General features: G+C 41.3%; 1 protein-coding gene across 1 annotated transcript in view; it reads right to left on the bottom strand.

The window, feature by feature from the left end:
* Cdh6 (cadherin 6) overlaps positions 1-13,061 on the bottom strand; it is a 135,095-nt gene that overhangs the window by 17,374 nt on the left and 104,660 nt on the right. Inside the window, exons 4-7 of the mRNA XM_059276492.1 lie at positions 9,907-10,026; positions 7,198-7,365; positions 3,766-3,953; positions 1,223-1,476 (exon numbers count right to left, since the gene is read on the bottom strand). Of these exons, the coding sequence (XP_059132475.1) occupies positions 1,223-1,476; positions 3,766-3,953; positions 7,198-7,365; positions 9,907-10,026 (730 nt within the window). The remainder of the gene's footprint in view (positions 1-1,222; positions 1,477-3,765; positions 3,954-7,197; positions 7,366-9,906; positions 10,027-13,061) is intronic.

Here is a 13,061-nt window from a genome sequence, read left to right as displayed (position 1 = left end):
TCCCTCCATTCTTTTACCTCTCCCCCCTCCCTATTCCATCTCTTCCTTTCTCTTAGCCACTCCTACAACAGAGGAAGTCAGCTCTAGCATTAGACCTCTTCTTCCTTTTCCCCTTTTGCGTGTCTTCCCCCAGGACTCTGCACTGCTCACCCTTCATTTTTTTTTTTCTTTCAAATCTTTACTGCCAAGATTTCCTACTAAGAAGGCTAAACCTAGTCACACCATATTAAACAGTCTCCCCATTAATTTGATTTTTAGAATTTCTTCACCTGACCCACTGCATATTTATTCTTTGTTTATTTTTCTCTGTAAGGTCTCTATGTTGAGGACCTGGTATAGTTGTCTACTGCGTTCCCTTGTGCGTACGATGTGCATGGTGTGTATGGCAGGTACCCTGACCAGAGTATGTCTGTGGACTCACTGGCAAGAATCTCTACAGATTTTATTTTTTTCTGCTTAGTTTATCTATGGAGAATGATTTATATCATAGCAGTCTGATTTAGCACCTTTCTCATTTATTCTACGGAGCTACTGGCTGGTGGCTGGGAGTTGGTTGATTCCAGGATTTGCATATGATTCTAGAATCCCGAAGTTGTCAGTGGTCTCAAAGAGCAATGAGGTTTCTTGCCATCTGATTTATAACTAAGGAGCCAGCAAGCACCAGCAAGACGGAGCTTGTTTACAGAGCATTAATTTGGACTCTACCCTATTAATTTCTCCAGCATTTCACAGACATATCACAAAACAGTTCTTGTTTTTATTTACATATGCAAGAGGGAAATTATTCATCTAAACGGAGCATAATTCTGCCTCTAAGTGCTACATGATAGATTCTCCAGCACTTGAAAAGCATGTTGGCTGTCGAGCGCAGTGGCTGCTTTATTTCTGTGTTCCACTATTTAGTAAATCATCGTAAACCTTACAAAGGACCCAGGTCAATCAGCTGCACCACCTTACATCACTTCACTTAAGCAGCGAACTCCTGCTGTACCTCTCATCTTCATTTTGTTTCCTACTTTCGTGTATTTGAGGTTGATGCTGATGCTAAAACAGTATTTATGCAGTGAGCAAGGACAGTTAAAGGTGCTATCTGGAACCGTTTTCCAGGAAAACACAGCTGTCTAATTGGAAAAAGGATTCCTATTTTTTTAAGCAGCAGGTGGATATTCAGACATTAAAATGGACTTAACTTAGGGAAGGGATGGGGCTGACATGCACTTACTTGACGGGATTCTGGGCAGCGTCAGGATCCTGAGCTGAGACAGAGCCTATGGTTGTGTTTATCTGCGCATCCTCTCGTATTTGCAGGATGTAGGCCAGTTTGCTGAAGACTGGAGGCTCATCCACATCGTCTACCACAATTCTCACTGTGGCTGAGTCTTTGAAGGGACCCAGGTAGAGAAATCGGGGCTCGACGTGGGGATTGGAGGCTTCCACCTTGAGGGTATACACTTTCTTCTTTTCGAAATCCAAGAGCTTCAGAAGAAAGCAATGCAGCACACAGAGAGGCAAGGCAGAAACAGTTTTAGTACAAATCTCTGATAAATGAACGCGATCGGGCTGCTTCTGGAGATAACCACTCATTAGTGCAATGTTGGGCAGAGGCAGCAAAGCGAAGTTGAGATCAGTATTTTTCCAGTACCATAGAGAATTAGCAGGGAAGCTGTTACATAGGCTGTGAAGAGCCATGATGCAACCAGGATAGAAGTACAGCCTGAATGTCTGCTGCACAGAGAAGTGGGTACTCAGGTGCTAGGCATATGGGGCAGGAAGGGAACTGGACACAGGGATCTGTTTCAGCCTCCCTCTCCTTTAAAATACCTTGGATTTGAATAGAGGGGGTTGCCAAGGGCAGAGTGGAAACATGTAGTAGACCATTTTGCCAAGGGTTCTCACATCTGGCTTTACCTGTTGGGTATTTAAAACTTGCCAATGCCTGGGGCACCACTCTTGCCTACTAAACCAAACTTTCTCTGGTGGAGATGGCCATCTGTACTTGTAAACAGCTTCTGGTGAGTAGGAGTGGAGCCAGAATTCTGACTCACAGGTTAACACCATGACTCTCTCTTGCCCGTTCATACTAAATAAGTTGTTTTTGCAGGAGTTAGTAAAAGCTTTCCCCAATACCCTCAGAAGGGCATGGGGCTAATTATTTGCCAAAGAAGGCAATGATCCCCGTTGTCAAAGACCTTTAGGAAAAGGTTTTGCTTTTGAAGGCATGGTGAACCCAAATGTGTACTGCTGACTTGTAGTTTTAGATGATATCACGGCAAGGCTCGCTGGAAACACTATTAATCAAGACGTTGGCGAATGCAATTTAGTCAGCTAGGCAAAATTTCAGTTTGAATCTGATAAGGCACTGAGAAAATTAAAAAGGTTAATGCACACTAATGGGCCTCCTAATCATATCAGGGTCTAAAACATTGGTCTGAGTGTCACTTAAGCATGTTTTATTGTGCTTCCAGATATTCAGACATATTCTTAAAAGGGATATTTTTCTTGTTATTTACATCCACCATGCTTATGTTCACCAGCAAGCCACAGTGGGTGAAGGGAGGGAGAAGGTATATTATACTGTACATGACAAAAGAGAAATCAATGAAAATTAACTGAAATCAATACTTTTAGCCCCGAAGCACACAATTTGTTGGTTTTTAACCATGGCCACACTTTGGTATAGTGCTTTGTGGTGCCAGCCAGTTTTGAGAGGTCAACTAGCACATAAGCATGCTGGTGAAGAGGAGATTTGATGCCCTTACGCTCTGAAAAGTCATGTGAAATTTCCTCAGTGGCTTAGATGTGGGTCTCTGCATGTGCCTTCTCTCTAATTCAGGTCATCCTGCTCCCTGCTTGCCCTAAATCTTTCCTTCAAAGCACGTTTCGCAGTTGGCATGTACACATTCATTCAGTGGCTTCTTCCTTGTTCACTCACTGCTGGCCTGTAGGTTCTAGGACAGCAGAGAACATCTGTTGTAAGTGCCATGGCAGTACCAGCACCCACAACGATGTGTGGCATTGTTTATTTTATTGCTTGTATCATTTATTTAATCATTTCTATGCATTCCACTTGTTTCTATTATTTACTTAGAGGATTTTTAGTAGAAATGTATTGAAAGTACAGAAGTAATGAGTATATAAAATTACTTTTGACTACTAAAGTCAACCCAAGAGATCTCAGTGCGATTAGGATCAGTGTTCTTAAAGAGTGAGTAAAAGACGAATTTGAAGAAATGTTCATAGGAGATTGTCATTGTCCTTGGGAGCCAGAGGGAAGCACTCTCATTGATAAGACACTGAAAGTTTTATCTTGGTTGATAGCTATGGAAGTGGTAGAGGCACCAATCAGTAGCCTACTTTACTCCTGCTAAACAGTATTTGGAGTTGAAAAAAATCTAATATGGAGTTGTGTTTACATCTCCTTATCTCTCCTTTTCTATGTGTGCATGCTTACTTGTGTGTGAGTGTTCATGTGTGTGTGTGTGTGTGTGTGTATGCATGTGCACCATGCATTTTTGTAGGTGGAGGCCAGAGGTCATAGGTCAACATCATGCCTTCTGTTGCTCTGAACCTTATTTCTGCCAGACTGCCTGGCCAGGGAGCTTCCAAGGTCTGCCTTTCTCCACCTTTCCTCCAGCACCTGTATTGCCACCAGGGGCCACCATGCCCAGACTTCATGTGGGTGCTGGGGACTTGTATGAGTACTTCATTCAGAGCCATCTCGTCAACCCCAGGAGTGGTACCAAATGTCCATACCAACGCCATTACCTTTTTGACAGTTATAATCCCTTCCTGGGTTTCCTGGTCGGTGATGACGTCAAACATGTCTTGTCCTTCACCGTCTGTGATGCTGTACTCGATCTCTGCGTTTTCTCCCATGTCAGCATCACTGGCTTTGATCCTGCCAATCGGTGTACCCGGTGGAGAGGACTCGGGGGTCTTAAACTGGTATGTACCTATTAATCACCAAACAGACAAGTGAGGCAGAGACTAGGAGATGCTCTACCCAAATAAGCAGTCCACTCTTACCCATTAGGGGTGTATTCTGAGATCCCCAGCGGAGTCCTAACTACAACTAGTACTAAATCCTAAATACAGTGATTAGTTCTGGTTAAGTGCTCTATTCTTTTCTGTGTTTATTTTTAGTATATACTTATCTCTGATAAAGTTTAACACATAAACTGAGCATAATAATAGACTATCAGCAATAGCTTATTTCTTAAGAAAAGAGAGTAAGTATAACAATATATGACAATAAAGGTATTTTAAATAATATATTTGGGTTCTGGTTGGCAATAAATGAAGGGGCAGAATGTCCAACCATGGCTGAGGGGAGACAGTGTTAAGACCTCACTGTGGTGGAGACAGACTTATGCTTTCTTCAAAATAATTAATGATGCCCTAACCTCTATCATGCTAATCAGACTTCTCCTTCTGTTTCCTGGTCTGTCTCCTTGCAAGTGGAGTGCTCTTTTCTTGTTCTGTAAACAAGCTCCCAAGTTCATGGTGTTGTTTGAGTCTAAGTAGGAGAGGAGGGTTTCAGAAGCCCCACGGAGGTAATATAGCAGAAAGAATAGAAAACCTAACCTGGACCGACTTGAAGCTAATTACTCTGTGTTCTTAACAGGGCTTCTTTCTGACCTTGCTCCTACTAGCTGAAGGTGGAAGCAAATTACAGCAATTTGGAAAAATAGCCAAGTAGCCATGATGTGACTAATAATCTGAGCTGGATAGAGATGTAGAGTTAGGGATATGGGAAACTACACTGAGCAATGAAGTTCTCTACCCTTTTCCTTTGACTAACTCATTCTTTCCTTCTCAATTTCATTACAACATTTTTCTTTATAAATATATTTAACATTATATATATATATATATATATATATACATATATATGTATATAAAATTTTGTTTTTGAGACAGTCTAGACCAGTGTAGACCAGGCTGGCCTCGAACTTACAGAAGTCTGCTTGCCTCTGCCTGATTAAAGGTGTGCACCACCACACCTGTCAGCATTCTTTTATTTTTACTTCTAATCTAAAATTATACTTTGTAGATGATACTTTTTAATATCCTTGTGTTGCAAAATTAGTTTAAAGACAATATGTGAGTTTCAGCTTAGATATGACAATCTTGCAGACCAGTATATACTTAGAGTGTGTGTGTGTGTGTGTGTGTGTGTGTGTGTGTGTGTGTGTGTGTATGTGTGTGTGTGTGAAAACAAAAACTGTCTTGGCATTGATGGTAAAGTGGTAAGCATAGCTGCCTTCTGAAATTTATTCTATTCTTATCACTTATAGTTTGCCATTTATTCATACATGATTTTGGAAAAAGAACCTCAAAAAACCCCCAAAAAAACAAACAAACAAACCCCATCAGACTATGGCATCACTGAAGTTTAGGTCTTTTTTTTTTTTTTTAAAGATTTATTTATTACATATACAGCATATATGACTGCAGGCCAGAAGAGGGCACTAGATCTCATTACAGATGGTTGTGAGCCACCATGTGGTTGCTGGGAATTGAACTCAGGACCTCTGGAAGAGCAGTCAGTGCTCTTAACCTCTGAGCCATCTCTCCAGCCCCTGAAGTTTAGGTCTTAAATGATACAAATTCCCTGAATATTGGGTTCCTGGTTGGTAAAATACCAAAATATGTTTTAACTACTTCTCTAGATTGTTCTGCATTCTCTTTTTACTTGCTTTGGCACATGGTCTCACAGCAGGTAATAGGCAATGTAAAGAAAGAGCAGGACATGTGACAAAGCCCCACAGGGCCAAGTGCAGAGACCCTGGGGTTGTCCTCCCCAGGGCAAAGCACTGGTGATCATGCTGTTTTCATTTTAGACCTTTGTGCAGAAATTTCAGGGCTCATAAAATGTTTCTTCTGCCCATATCATAAATTATTAGCTATGCTGTTCTTGGCATCTAGCTGGTTACATGCTTGGAGGATCAAAAGATGATACTGTTTCCTGTTCATCATTTAGATCTCCATCTACAGGGAGCTCACATTAGCTGGTTATCTTTTTTAAAAGGCCACAGTAGAGTAAGTGAGTTTTCTTTTCCCTCCCTTCTTTCCTTCCTTCTCTCTTCCTTTCTCTCATTCCTTCCTTCTACTTCTTTTAAAAAGATTTTTTTTAAAGTATTTCATTTCTCTGTATGTGTGAATATCTGTGTGTTTGTATGCTATGTGTGTGCAGGTGGTCAGGGAGGCCAGAAGAGGGCATTGTATCTCCTGGAGCTGGACTTACAGGCCGTTGTGATGATCCACTTGGACCTGAATACTCTGGAAGAGCACCTAGTACTCTAAACCAATTGCTGAGTCTTCTCTTTAGTTCCCTTTTTTTTAAAAAACATAGGGTCTTCCTAGGCTGGCATGAACTCTTCATGGAGCCCCAGCTGGAAGCCACCACAGCTGTCCAAGTATAGGATTATATGTGTGACTGAGTCACCATATCCAGCTGCCTTTCCTACTTAAGGATTCAGGTAACTTTTCCAGGGGAGCATGGTCACAAAGACGTCTATCCATTTTTGAAGGGGAAATTGCATCACAACCAGTTCCCACTGGGGTGGCTGGATGTGGAATTCTAGCATGATGCTTGACAGAAAGGCCGTATTCATGGGTCTTGTTTTTTCTTTTCACCTGATAAGGACAGTTAATGTTATCTGAGATGATTTTCAGTATCTCAATTAACCATACTGTAGAAAACTCTTTATGACTCCAAACGGATTAAGCACAGAGCAACTTCTCCAGATGTATTTTTAGAACTTGGGAAATGATAAATCCTTCCTTGCAAAGCTCTGTGAGCATTTAACAGAGATTACATGCCTGATTAAGTTCATAAAAACATAAAGTCAACTTTTTCCTAACAAATAGCAGCATACTTGTATACATATGCTTTTGCTCAAGCAAATTTACATCTATGGTAGTCATTTTAATAAGGGAAGAGAAAGCAACGATGTTGCTTTTCCAACAGCCTCCGTATCAGGAACCACTCAGCTAATTACCAATGGCAGAGCATCAGCGTTCACACTTCCTGAGCATAAGTGGTGTTTTCATCTCATTTAAATAATTTTAATAAAAGTGCCAATTCTTCCTAAGTCCAGCGATTTTGACAGCAATGCCAACCATGGAAATATTCTTAAAGTCAGAATTTTACAAAAGCACATTGGAGAAATCTGTTCAATCAAATGTCCCTACTCTGGGGGAAACGGGGTGGATTGTCATTGACATCTGTCAGCGTGATGTTCACGGTGGTGGTGCCCGACAGTCCTCCCATCTGGCCGCCCATGTCCTTGGCTTGAATCACAACTTGGTACTGTTCTCTGTTTTCTCGATCCATGTTGAGCAACGCTGTCTTGATGATACCTATGGATATGAAATGGAAATTCAGGTGTGGAAGGGGAGGCGTTAACCGTAGTTTATGGAATCATTTATTTATGCAGACAAATGGAGACTGTCACCCACAATATGCAAAACGCTATGCAGATGTCACTGTGATATAAAGATGATTATATGCAGCCTTTCTACCGAAGGAAATTACAATCACACAGGGGAAGAGAGACTCATTAAGAAGCCTGTAATACAAGGAGAGTAAAAACAAGCACAAGTGAAAGCCTGTTCAAAAGAGACCATCGGTAGTACAATGTAAGTGTCACAGGATGACATTGTCAGGTAGAACTGGCATGTGGCATGAGAGGACATACCACACTTGCTGCTAGATTAAAAGCACTGGGGTGTACTCTGAGAGTATGGTTCAGAAAGCCATATGCCTGAGCTGACACCAGAGTTTCACATTATCCGCTTGGCTAATTGCTCCTCAAGAGTACCTACCGTAATGAATGTTCTGTGGGTTTTATAAGCCACAAAACTATGTGCTAAGGAAAATGGCCTGAGGTCCCTCCCGATTATGATCTTGTTTGATCCCGGGGAATTTGGGTTTGCTTACAGAGAATGAGAACTCAATCCCAGCAATCCCTGCAGCAGCCAACATTTTAAAGACAGGTTAAAGTTGTCTCTACCGTTAGGCAGTTAGATAATAACTTGAAAGAATTTCTCAAAGTTCGCCTAATCTCTGTAGAGTGTTTATGCTTAAATTAACTTTCTTTTAAAAATCACTGGAGTAGGCTTTGTAACCCTCTCCGGTCTCACATTCTCATGCTTAACCACTAATGAAGCTGAAAATATCTTTTCTTCCTTTTTAACAAGAATGCCTCAGACAACAGGTCAATTTTATTCCCATAGTCTTGGCTTCAAGGAGCAGTAGCTTTCTCTTCTCCAAATAATGGTTCTTCTCTATTTAAACACAGGAAATCACCTTAGCCTTTTGTCCTTTAAGTAGGGTAATTCTAATTTTTCATTTCTCATTGTTTTTCAACTCAACATTTTCTCTCTCCTTGGGATTCTTTCCAGGTTCATTCACCTTTTAACACATCGATTTCTAGCTGGATATAGTAACCCAGAAAAGCTCTGGCTTAAAATAAAGAATGTTTGAAAAATATATGAAAGGAACTTGATTCAAAATATGTATAGAATATACTGTACAATACAAATGCTTTGTGCAGAAAAATAAACCACCAGATAGCACGGTGTGTTTGATGGGGTGCTTTTGTGTTCAGCATTATATGACATCCTTGTGCTCCATATTGTGGAGAGGCCTCAGCACCTACAAGCTATTTATAGCTTAGCCAGCACACACTGTCAACGGTTGGTTTGTTCTGAGTTAACCCCCTCTCAGCCCAGATGCCCCCGGAGAACAAGATTGACATCGGCTAACTTGACTAAGCATTTCAAGAGGTGCCTGAGCCCCAGACATCCACACAAAATGAGGGGAGACAGCAAGAGATGATAATGAGAGAAACATGGACCTCATAGCCCTCAGAAACGTGTCTGGCCACCTGACGAGAGGTCAGGGCTGAGCTCTAGAATGCCTGGCTTTCTTTGTTATGCTCCTTCCCTGATCTGGGATCTGCTGGTGGGAGATGAGATGGAAGACAGTTTTTTTTTTTATTTTTTTATTTTTTATTAAGGATGTTAATCTACTGTCTTCTCAGGTTGCCAGCTCTCCGAATAAAGCAGTTTTAAAGATTCAGTCCCTGTCTCTTCTCATTGGCATCTGTGACAGGCAGCAATGAGTCCAGCTTTCCACTTAGACTTTGCAGGGCAAATTCAGAAAAATAAGATGCTGCAAAAAATATTCCGTAAGGCAAGCTGATTTGTTGGACCAGGGATGTGTTGGGCAGGATAGGCTAGACCGTGACGTCAGAATGAGACAAAATTCTCCAGAATGAAACAAAATTCTCCGTGGTGTGACAGGGCTCTGGTTCAATTCTTCCTCATGCTCTGGGCAGGCACTCAGGCATCTCTGCTCATGGTGACACTCTGGCATCCAGGCTGAGGCCCTATTTCAACAAGAGTTTCCATGATCACTGTGACCAGGGGAAGGGAATGTGACAGATTGTGTACAACTCTACTTGGAAGTGACGTATTTCACTGCCATATTTTATTTGTGCAAATATGTCCCATGGCTATACCTAGCTTCGGAGCAGAACAGAGAGACGTGGCACCATCAAGGAACTAGAAAAAGAAGAGAAAAGAGGACTCGGGATTTCTGTGAATAGGGTTAGCCATTCTCAGGAAGGGCCATTCTTTTGGCTTCATGCCAAAGGAGATGGAAAATAGAAAGGAATGACTCTATCCTATATGTGTGGTGTGAAAGACTCATTGTCATATTTCCTTATTAAACTGATCTGGATGTCACGCTTACAAATACATCATTAGAGTTTGGCAGAGGAACACAAGGAAAATCCAATCATGCTGATTGTTTTTATTAAACAATACGCTAGGTCAGCTGAGCATGCCAGTTAAAATTACAGAATGTCGACTAGGAGATGAAGGAAGTGTTCTAACCTGTTTCCGACTCCACTGAAAAGTAGGGCTGTCCCTGGAGGATGCTATAGACAACTTTAGCACTGTTCCCATAGGTTGGGTCGTCAGCATCAGTGGCAGTGACTTGGACCACAAACGTGCCTGTAATGACAGAAACAGAACTGAAAACAAAGAAGGGCTCATCATGTTACTTGATACATGTGCACATTGAAGGAAGCATGATCTTAATTAATTTAATAATTAAATTACAGTTTAGTGTATGTATCTATAATTGTGTGCATGTGACGGCTCACACATGCCCCTGTGCATGAATAGAAATCCTTTCTTTCTTTCCATCTTGTGAATCCTGAAGATCAAATTTAGTTCATCAGTCTTGGAAGCAAATATCTTTGCACTGAGCCATCTTGTTATCTTGGTTAGTCTTCTGTCAACCTGACAAAACTAGAATTCCCTGGAAGCTGGAACCTCTATTTAATTGCCTCCATTGGATTGGCTTGTAGGCATGTTTCTGGGGCATATTCTTGACGGATGGTTGACATGTAAGGGCACAGCCCGCTGTGGGCTGTGCTACCCCTGGGCAAGAGGTTCTGGATTTGTATGAGAAAGCAAGGCGAGCTAGCCATGCAAGGCAAGGCAAGCTAGTGAGCATCACTCCTTTAGGGTCTCTGCTTCAATTCCTGCCTCCAGGTTCCCAACTTGGTTTCCTTTGATGATAGAGTGGAACCTGAAAGTCACAGTCTTTTATCACAGCAATATAAAGTCAACTAGAATACCAGCTTCCATGACAAAAGAGTGGAGAATCACAGTACAATATGTGTTGTTAGGAAGCCATTGATCCCTCACTTGAAAGGGATCAGATTCACATCAATGGATGCTGTATGGAGTACATTAAAGAGAAGGGCAGCCTTGAGTAAAGGTGAGTCCTACCAATCTCCTGTGATGGGATATGACTGGACTCTCACTTCAAGTGTTCTTTCAAGTTACTTAGGACTAAGGCAGGTACCTAGAGACAACAACCTCTTAAATTACTTTGTCCACAGGAATTCTGTTAGGTGTTGTCCAGTGGGTAGCCACTTGCAATTTTGCTAGAAATTCTGTGTCCTAGATGCCTTTTCTCTTGGACTGCAATGTGGCACATGAAGCCACAATTGTAGCAGCTGTTGTGATTTTAGCTGTGCCAGCCTGGGGTCAAAGCTGAACAGGACAGAAAATCACCACGAAGCCAGGATCCAGATCAAATTTTTCCAAAGCTTACTTTGCTTTAGATCCTATGACCAACAAATATCTTCACTGTTTAAACTAGTTTAAGTCAGGTTTCCTGTTATGGGATCTTCAAATACCTGATAATTCTAAGAGGTTGAAAGATTTTGAACCTTTAAAAGGGGTAGTTTAGACCAGATAAAGAATTAGTTAGGGCTGGTGGTAGAGCACATGTAGGAAGCTCCAGGTTCAATCCCCAACTCCAAAAAAAACCAAACCAAACCAAACCAAACAAACAAAAAAAACCAAGTATAGAGACACATACCTGTAATCTCATCTCTTAAGGAGGTAGATTGGAGGATCAGAAGTTCAAGGTCATCCTATGCTATAAAGTGAGTTCAAGGTCAGCCTGGGCTACGTGTTTCAAAAAAAAACCTAAACCAAACATTAGTGGGTTGGGATAACCCACTGTAAACATCTGACAGTATAGTTTCAATTAAGATTAAATGTACAAAGGAAGCGATACTGTTTTAGGCTGGCATTCTTACTTTGGGGATGCTTGCCCAAAAACTTTGGAAGTATCCTTACCTTGCCTTGAGAACATGCTAATTTCATGTGTGTATTTGCATGTCTGTTATATGGGTGAGAAGTTCCCAAAAGACCCTGTGATTAAGGGTACTCTATGGCTGCCTTTTGATATTCCTATCAGATAAGCAGTGGCTGTTCTGTCTTTGAGAAGGGCAGGGAAGTTCCATGTAGAGAATATGAGAATTTTAAAATTGCTTTTGTAATACCTAACCATTTCATTTATTAAACAAATAGAGTGCATTGTGCTAGGGTTGGATGTGCTGGCTCTCATTGTATCGTACTGAGACAGGAGACACAATCCCACCCTTGCAATTTGGCAGGTTAAGTGGCCAGAGTGAGAGCCTCCTGTGACCTTAGAGGGGGAGTTAATAGAAGTCAACAAACACCCAAGTTCTTATTTGCATTAATGTAAGTTCTGCTTGCCTTTGGAATGTCATTATTTGGTGTTCTAAGCACCCATTAGGGGCAGCTACTGAAGGGGAGGCTCTACGCCTGTTTTCTTATTTAATCCTCATGGTTATCCTTCGGGAGTAGACATTCATTATTTATTTTTTTATAGATGTGGAATTGGAGGATCAAAGAAATCAAGATCAGATAAATCAAGTAATTTGCCCAAGGCTGCCCTGCTGGCTATTAGTGGAGACAGTTTTTAATTTAGGTACTTTGGATACTGAAGCTCACTTTTCCCCTTTGCTCTTGTCCGGTCACCTTTATATGCATTCTTCCAGACTCCCTTCTCTATGCCAGTAATGATTCTCTAGACATGCATTTTGGGCTTTCCCCCAAGTATGTGTAATATATATTTAATTCTTTCCTGGCTTCAAAAGTGAGTAACACTCTCTAAGAGGGGTGCAGAGCATCACAGTTGTTTGGGGTGCTGCTGGTCACAAAGATAACTATCTTGCTTTAATTCCCGCCCCCACCAATTCTTTTTTTTTTTTTTTTAACCACCTACAAGAAAAATGTCCTCCAACCCATCCAAGGGAAAAAAGACTCTTTAAAAATAATCTCAACTCCTTTCTTTGCTTTGATGATGGCTTCAGATTTTTCTAACAGAACAAAGTGGCTTTAAATAATGTGACGATTTCTTCCTGGGGGGGGGGGATGGATGATTTCCAATCACTTCCCCAGACTGAATATTTTCCAGATTTTGGACCTCTGAGCGCTACTCTATCTCATATCTAATTGATGCAGCCAGAGAAAAGTTGTTCTGTAATTTCAGCCTTTTTGAAGCTGGCAGAGTGAAAATAAAAACAACCTTCTCCTATAGTGGTTTGGAGTGTGTCACTGCGTCCTGGGAAGTATTCTAGAGCTTCTAGAACTTTCTCATTTCTTTAAGTCCTGTTTACCGTCTTCTAGCTTAAACAGATTAAGTCCACACAAATGAC

The sequence above is a fragment of the Peromyscus eremicus genome, chromosome 11 (assembly GCF_949786415.1).
Source record: "Peromyscus eremicus chromosome 11, PerEre_H2_v1, whole genome shotgun sequence".
Lineage (NCBI taxonomy): Eukaryota > Metazoa > Chordata > Mammalia > Rodentia > Cricetidae > Peromyscus > Peromyscus eremicus.
The sequence above is the reverse complement of the archived record's forward strand: the minus strand, read 5'-3'. Positions and strand labels throughout refer to the sequence as shown.